The 8365-nt window shown below is 60.6% G+C and overlaps 1 protein-coding gene across 1 annotated transcript; it reads left to right on the forward strand.

Moving 5' to 3' along the window:
* Window positions 1–1060: 1060 nt before the first annotated feature.
* Window positions 1061–5172, forward strand: LOC144678312 (protein capicua homolog; the record flags this gene model as incomplete). Its single annotated transcript, XM_078538133.1, has 4 exons — window positions 1061–1169; window positions 1438–1587; window positions 3898–4087; window positions 5046–5172. Coding segments are annotated over exons 1-4 (576 nt in total), but the record flags the coding sequence as incomplete, so codon positions are not given.
* Window positions 5173–8365: the final 3193 nt, after the last annotated feature.

Consider the following 8365-nt stretch of genomic DNA (forward strand, 5'->3'; position numbering starts at 1 on the left):
CTGTATAACACTGGGGTACAGTACTGGTGGGGACGGGTCTGTCACTGTATAACACTGGGATTCAGTACTGGTGGGGACAGGTCTGTCACTGTATAACACTGGGGTACAGTACTGGTGGGGACGGGTCTGTCACTGTATAACACTGGGGTACAGTACTGGTGGGGACAGGTCCGTCACTGTATAACACTGGGGTACATTACTGGTGGGGACAGGTCTGTCACTGTGTAACACTGGGGTACAGTACTGGTGGGGGCAGGTCTGTCTCTGTATAACACTGGGGTACAGTACTGGTGGGGACGGGTCTGTCACTGTATAACACTGAGGTACAGTACTGGTGGGGATGGGTCTGTCACTGTATAACACTGGGGTACAGTACTGGTGGGGACAGGTCTGTCACTGTATAACACTGGGGTACATTTCTGGTGGGGACAGGTCTGTGACTGTATAACACTAGGGTACAGTACTGGTGGGGACGGGTCTATCACTGTATTTCACTGGGGTACTGTACTGGTGGGGTCAGGTCTGTCAATGTATTACACTGGGGTACAGTACTGGTGGAGACAGGTCTGTCACTGTATAACACTGGGGTACAGTCCTGGTGGGGACGGGTCTGTCTCTGTATAACACTGGGGTACAGTACTGGTGAGGACGGGTCTGTCACTGTATATCACTGGGATACAGTACTGGTGGAGACAGGTCTGTCACTGTATAACACTGGGGTACAGTACTGGTGGGGACAGGTCTGTCACTGTATAACACTGGGGTACAGTACTGGCGGGGACAGGTCTGTCACTGTATAACACTGGGGTACAGTACTGGCGGGGACAGGTCTGTCACTGTATAACACTGGGGTACAGTACAGGCGGGGACAGGTCTGTCCCCATCAAACACTTCCAGGGCAGGGATGTTCCTGAATTTGTTTGAAGCCGATCGTTGGAGAGGAACTGTTCTTGGAGCAGTGACTTTTTCCCTGTCCTGCCCAGTTGTCTCTATTGTCTGTGACTGAGATTGCAGACGGTTGGTGAATTGTGGCCCGGTTTCTGCTTCACCCGCAGCTCTCATGCAGACGTGGCCCTCGCTGAGGCTGGACGATGATGATGAATTCGCAGTGATTTACCATTATCCAGACTCCGAGAATGAAGACGGAGTGAGCGTCGCGTTAGCAACCAGTTTTGGGGCTGGGTAGGGCCCACGTACATCAGTGGGATAGACAGGCCGTCTGGCGTAGTTTTGGTTGCTGGAGGCTGTGTGAGTAACATTGCTGTGCTGTTGTTTGCTGCCCTGCGGTTATTGGAGAGGTTGTGCTCTCGCCCTGCGGGCTGTATTGCCCCCGGGTATAGTCTGGATCTTCGGGAAGGTTTCTCTGGCGTTCTGATCGGTCTCTCTGGTCCCCCACGGTTCCGGCCTTGGCACTGACCCCTCGTTTTCTCTCCACAGTCTGGACCAATGTGGAGCCACGCTCCGTGCCCGTCTTTCCCTGGCATTCGCTGGTCCCTTTCCTCGCTCCCAGCCAGCCTGACTCTTCCGTCCAACCAACCGAGGCTGAGCAGCCCACCTGTCACACTGGATCATCCAATCAGGTTAAAGGTGGGTGTGACTGACAGTGGATTGGCCCTCCCTGCCTCGCGCCGGCCCACATTGTCTCGGGGTCCATCAGCCCCTCTCCCTGTTCCTCTCACTCCGTTCCTCTCTCTCTCCACCCCTCGCCCTCGGCCGGCCTCCCTCGCCCTCGGCCGCCCTCCCTCGCCCTCGGCCGCCCTCCCCAACGCACACCCCCTCCCTCCCCTTCCCAGTCATGCGCTCTCTCTCGCTCCGCTGCCCGCTCGCGCTCTCTCGCTCCGCTGCCCGCTCGCGCTCTCTCGCTCCGCTGCCCGCTCGCGCGCTCTCTCGCTCCGCTGCCCGCTCGCGCTCTCTCTCGCTCCGCTGCCCACTCGCGCGCTCTCTCGCTCCGCTGCCCGCTCGCGCTCTCTCTCTCTCGCTCTCTCTCCTTCCCTATCGCGCTCTCTCTCTCTCTCTCGCTCTCCTTCCCGGTCACACTCCCTCTTGCTCTCCTTCCCGGTCGCGCGCTCGCTCTCTCTCTCTCTCTCTCTCTCCTTTCCAGTCGCTCTCTCTCTTGCTCTCCTTCCCAGTCGCGCTCTCTCTCTCTCTCGCTCTCCTTCCCTGTCGCCCTCTCTCTCTCTCTCGCTCTCCTTCCCGGTCGCGCGCTCTCTCTCTCTCGCTCTCCTTCCCTGTCGCCCTCTCTCTCGCTCTCGCTCTCCTTCCCTGTCGCCCTCTCTCTCTCTCTCGCTCTCCTTCCCAGTCGCGCTCTCTCTCGCTCTCCTTCCTGGTCGCGCGCGCTCTCTCTCTCGCTCTCCTTCCCGGTCGCGTTCTCTCTCTCTCTCGCTCTCCTTCCGGGTCGTGTTCTCTCTCTCTCTCTCTCGCTCTCCTTCCGGGTCGCGTTCTCTCGCTCTCTCTCTCTCGCTCTCGCTCTCCTTCCCGGTCACGTGCTCTCTCTCTCTCTCGCTCTCCTTCCCGGTCGCGCACACTCTCTCTCTCTCTCTCTCTCTCTCTCTCCTTTCCAGTCACACTCTCTCTCGCTCTCCCTCCCGGTCGCGCTCTCTCTCGCTCTCCTTCCTGGTCGCCCTCTCTCTGTCTCACTCCTTCCCGGTCGCGCTCCCTCTCTCGCTCTCACTCTCCTTTCCAGTCGCGCTCTCCTTCCTGGTCCCGTGCTCTCTCTCTCTCGCTCTCCTTCCCGGTCGCCCGCTCTCTCTCTCGCTCTCTCTCCTTCCCGGTCGCGCTCTCTCTCGCTCTCCTTTCCGGTCGCGCTCTCTCTCGCTCTCCTTCCTGGTCGCCCTCTCTCTGTCTCACTCCTTCCCGGTCGCGCTCCCTCTCTCGCTCTCACTCTCCTTTCCAGTCGCGCTCTCCTTCCTGGTCCCGTGCTCTCTCTCTCTCTCTCGCTCTCCTTCCCGGTCGCCCGCTCTCTCTCTCGCTCCCCTTCCCAGTCGCGCGCACTCTCTCTCCTTCCCGGTCACGCTCTCTCTCTCTCTCCTTCCCGGTCGCGCTCTCTCTCGCTCTCCTTCCTGGTCGCGCTCTCACTCTCTCGCTCTCCTTCCCAGTCGCGCACACTCTCTCTCTCTCTCTCTCTCTCTCTCCTTTCCAGTCGCTCTCTCTCTCGCTCTCCCTCCCGGTCGCGCTCTCTTTCACTCTTCTTCCCGGTCGCTTTCTCTCTCTCTCCTTCCCGGTCGCTTTCTCTCTCTCGCTCTCCTTCCCAGTCACGCGTTCTCTCTCTCTCTCATTCTCGGTCACACTCTCTCACTCGCTCTCCTTCCCAGTCACGCGCTCTCTCTCTCTCTCTCTCTCCTTCCAGGTCGCGCTCTCTCTCTCTCTCTCTCTCTCTCGCTCTCGCTCTCCTTCCTGGTCGCTCTCTCGCTCTCCTTCCCGGTCACGTGCTCTCTCTCTCTCTCGCTCTCCTTCCCGGTCACGCTCTCTCTCTCTCGCTCTCCTTCCTGGTCACGCTCTCTCTCTCGCTCTCCTTCCCGGTCACGCTCTCTTTCTCTCTCTCGCTCTCCTTCCTGGTCAGACTCTCTCTCGCTCTCCTTCCCCGTCGCACACGTGCTCTCTCTCTCTCTCTCTCACTCGCGCTCTCTCTGGCTTGCTCTCCTTCCTGCTCTTGCACTGGCTCAGTCTCCTTTCCGGTCTCCCTCTGCTTCCCAGTCACGCGCGCTCTCTCTCTCTCTCTCTGCCCCTCCTGGTCGCTACCGGTCGCTCGCCCGCTCTTGCTCCCTCTCTCTGTCCCAATCGCTTGCTCGCTCTCCCTCCCTCCCAGTCGCTCGCTCGCTTTCTGTCCCCATCCCGGTCGCTCGCCCTCTCCCTCATTGTTGTGAGGGGCGCACTTAACCTTCCTGTCTGCTCCCACAGAGCCTCTGCAGTCAGCGCAGGGAATGCACAGCCCTGTGGAAATGTCCCAGGACCCGGAGACACAGGAGGAACCAGACAGCCCCCCGCAAATTAGCAGCGAGGCAGCCAAACCTCCTCACCATGAAGATGAAATGCAGGGCTTACCGGACCAGAGACTGGACAGTGAGACCGAGAGTGACCACGATGAGGCGTGAGTATGCAGGGCACTTTCAGCACTGTCCGCCCCTCGGACACCGCAGAACAACCCCGGGCGATTTGCAGGAGCATGATCACTGTAACGTGGGACACGGGACCACGTATGGAGATATTAGAACAGTCAGCAAAAGCTGGGCCTAAGGGGTTGTTGTTAAGGAGCGACTTAAACGTTCAGAAAGGGGCGGGCGGGGCTGTACCGTGAGGGGGGCGGGGCTGTACCGTGAGGGGGGCGGGGCTGTACCGTGAGGGGGGCGGGGCTGTACCGTGAGGGGGGCGGGGCTGTACCGTGAGGGGGGCGGGGCTGTACCGTGAGGGGGGCGGGGCTGTACCGTGAGGGGGGGCGGGGCTGTACCGTGAGGGGGGGGCGGGGCTGTACCGTGAGGGGGGGGCGGGGCTGTACCGTGAGGGGGGGGGCGGGGCTGTACCGGGGGGGGCGGGGCTGTACCGGGAGGGGGGCGGGGCTGTAACGGGAGGGGGGGGCGGGGCTGTAACGGGAAGGGGGGGCGGGGCTGTAACGGGAGGGGGGGCGGGGCTGTAACGGGAAGGGGGGGCGGGGCTGTAACGGGGAGGGGGGCGGGGCTGTAACGGGGAGGGGGGCGGGGCTGTAACGGGGAGGGGGGCGGGGCTGTAACGGGGAGGGGGGCGGGGCTGTAACGGGGAGGGGGGCGGGGCTGTAACGGGGAGGGGGGCGGGGCTGTAACGGGGAGGGGGGCGGGGCTGTAACGGGAGGGGGGGGCGGGGCTGTAACGGGAGGGGGGGGCGGGGCTGTAACGGGAAGGGGGGCGCGGGGCTGTAACGCGAGGGGGGTGGTCGGTGCGGGGCGGGGCCTGTTGTGGTTGAAGATGCTTCACTTGGGGGGGGGCAGAATGTGATGGTCACCCCCTACCCTGACTCTCGTGGGGGGGCATTTCCACCCGAAGCCGGGGTTTGAACAGGACTCTCTTTGCCCACAGCTTTCTGTCCAGCACGGGAGTGGACGCTGTCTGCCTTCCCCCCGAGAAGCGGCGGACCAAGTCGCTCAGCGCGCTGCCAAAGGAGCGAGACTCCTCTTCCGAGAAAGATGGCCGGAGCCCGCACAAGGTAGGCTGGCGTTTCGCGGGGGTGGGGGGTGGGGGAGTGGCTGCGGGCGCCCGGAAGGGGAAGGGCCCTCCCGAAGGAGGGAACCGTCGACACGCTTTCCAATCCCAGGAGGACGCGGAAACAGGCCATTCGGCCCATCCGCTCTGTGCTGGTGTTGACGCTGCGCGACAGCCCCCCCTCGTCATCTCACCCCTTCCTCCCCCCCACTGCGTTTATCCAGCTTCCCCCTAAAAATGCCCCTGTCCTGTTCCCCTCCACCCCTCCCTGCGGGAGTGAGTTCCACATTCTCCCTGCTCCCTGGGTCAAGACGTTTCTCCAGAATTCCCCATGGGATGTGTCACTGACTGTCGCAGATCAATAGCCCCCCACCGAGTCCCGGCCTCGCCTGTGAGTGGGAGTGTTTCCCACAGACACAACAGAACCCCTCACAGGTCACCCCCCCCCCTCAGTCTCCCCTTCCCGAGCGAACTGGTTCCAGCCTCTTCGCTCGCTCCTGACACGAGAACCCAGAGGGCTGCACATGGTCACCCTGCTGTAATGTGGTGGCTGACCGACAGGGGGAGCCATCGCCAGGACCCTGGCCACCCGAGTCCAGCTTCGGCCAGCGTTATCCCCCCACCCCGCCGGTGCCCCGGGGGGTGGGTCCGCAGCTGACACTGCCCCCCACCCCAGCCAGTGGAGGACCTGCCAGTTGTTGAGCAGCGTGTGTGACCTGAGCTGCCGCTCCACACGACTCCACCCTGTGCAGCAGGAGTCAGGAGCTGGGCCTCCAGGCTCCCGGGTACGAGCTGCGATCGGTGCGGAGCACACACTGGATTGGGGGGGTCGGAAACTGGGATCCTCCCGATGTGTTTGTCTCCAGCAACCGGGAGGAGCAGGGGCCCCCCCGCCCCCCCAGTGGGAGCTGGGATCACCTACAGCTCAGACTGGAGATGGTGGCCTTGCGACGCTGCGTCCAGGCTGGGTAACCCCCCCCCACCTCACAGCCCTTCAGCCAAACCCCCCCCCGCCCCAGCCGTCCCAATCAATGCCGATCAGCTCCCACCGCAATGCGTCTCTGTATATCGGCAGACGGGATACACACGGTGTTGTTGTCTAGTCTGCCTGCACTCAGTGTCAGTTCCCACTTGGCGAGTGACAAAGGTTGTGTGAAACCGTCTGTGTGTGTGTGTGTGTGTGTGTGTGTGTATGTGTGTCTGGGCCTGAGTGGTGCGCACGCGTCTACGCCAGTGTTGCGCGTGTGTCTGCGCCTGAGTTGTGTGCGCGTGTGTCTGCGCCTGAGTTGTGTGCGCGTGTGTCTGCGCCTGAGTTGTGTGCGCGTGTGTCTGCGCCTGAGTTGTGTGCGCGTGTGTCTGCGCCTGAGTTGTGTGCGCGTGTGTCTGCGCCTGAGTTGTGTGCGCGTGTGTCTGCGCCTGAGTTGTGTGCGCGTGTGTCTGCGCCTGAGTTGTGTGCGCGTGTGTCTGCGCCTGAGTTGTGTGCGCGTGTGTCTGCGCCTGAGTTGTGTGCGCGTGTGTCTGCGCCTGAGTTGTGTGCGCGTGTGTCTGCGCCTGAGTTGTGTGCGCGTGTGTCTGCGCCTGAGTTGTGTGCGCGTGTGTCTGCGCCTGAGTTGCGCGCGTGTGTCTGCACCAGAGTTGCGCGCGTGTGTCTGCACCAGAGTTGTGCGTGTCTCTGTGTGAGAGTCAGCACCTTGGAGAGTGACAGTGAGGAGATGTGGTGGGTTTGGACAGATGGGCGGAGCAGTGGTTTGAGATGACTGTCTCCTGTTGTGTTCTCAGCATTTCCTTTGGCCCAGTCAGAGAGAACATGATGGGATCGCTGCCAGTGTGTGTGTGTGTCAAGGTGCTGACAATGTGTAGGAGCACAAAAGAGCATCAGTGACGGGCTGATGACTGTCTGCTTCTTGAAACCTGTGAGAGCTGAAACTCATACTGATCTCACCATTACTCACCATCCAAAATAGCCACGAGAAGCAGCAACAGGAGCCACAGTCAGTTCCGGCATCTGGTTCACACTGAATGCATCCCTATTCAGCCCCTCAGCCTGTCACACAGGAACAGGAGGAGGCCATTCAGCCCCTCAGCCTGTTACACAGGAACAGGAGGAGGCCATTCAGCCCCTCCAGCCTGTTACACTGGAACAAGAGGAGGCCATTCAGCCCCTCCAGCCTGTTACACAGGAACAGGAAGAGGTCATTCAGCCTCTCCAGCCTGTTACACAGGAACAGGAAGAGGTCATTTAGCCCTTTAAGCCTGTTTTATAGGAACAGGGTTGAGTACATGTGGCACTTACAGTACAGAAACTCCCCCCACCCCCTCCACACATGCTTGTACGTTCCTCCTTGTCATATGTTTAGAAACGTGTGGAGAAGTTTAATGGCAGAGACAGAGGCCACTCTTCCCATTGTCCCTGTGCCAGCCCGAGTATCGAGCCACCCAGCCTCACCCTGTTTCCCAGCTCTTTGTCCACCGCCCTGCAGGTGACAAGACTCCAGGTGGATATCCAGGCACCTTTTCAATGAGTTGAGGGTTTCTGCCTCGGCTACCCTTTCAGGCAGTGACTTCCAGACACCTACCACCCTCTGGGGTGGGGTGGGGTGGGGTGAGAAAATTCCTCATCTCCCCTCTCATCCTTCTACCATTCACCATTCACTTTAATTCCGTGGCCCCTAGTCACTGATCCCTCTGCTAGGGGCAATAGGTCCTCTATCCAGGACCCCCCCCCACCTTAACCTTTTACACCTCAATCAAATCTCCCCCCGCCCCCCAGCCCCCTCTGTTCCACGGAGAACAACGCCAGCCTCTCCGATCTCTCCTCGTGGCTACAATTTTTTCCAGCCCTGGCAACATTCTTGTAAATCTCCTCTGTCCCCCTCTCGAGGGCAATCACATTCTCTCTGTAATGTGGTAATGAAGTGGTGGTGGTCTAATTAGTGTTTTATATAGCTGCAGCATAACCTCCCTGCTCTCATACTCTCTGCTTCAGCTAATAAAGGAAAGGAATTCCATGTGCCTTATTGACCACCTCATTTACCTGCCCTGCCACCTTCAGGATTCTGTGGACGTGCATTCCCAGGCCCCTCACTTCCGCGACACCTCTCAGTGTCCTCCCCATTTATTGTGCATCCCCTTTGCCTCGTTCGGCCTCCCCAAATGCATCAGCTCAAACTTCTCTGGGTTGAATTCCATTTGCCGCT

Source organism: Cetorhinus maximus, unplaced genomic scaffold (assembly GCF_964194155.1).
Source record: "Cetorhinus maximus unplaced genomic scaffold, sCetMax3.hap1.1 HAP1_SCAFFOLD_4001, whole genome shotgun sequence".
Classification (NCBI taxonomy): domain Eukaryota; kingdom Metazoa; phylum Chordata; class Chondrichthyes; order Lamniformes; family Cetorhinidae; genus Cetorhinus; species Cetorhinus maximus.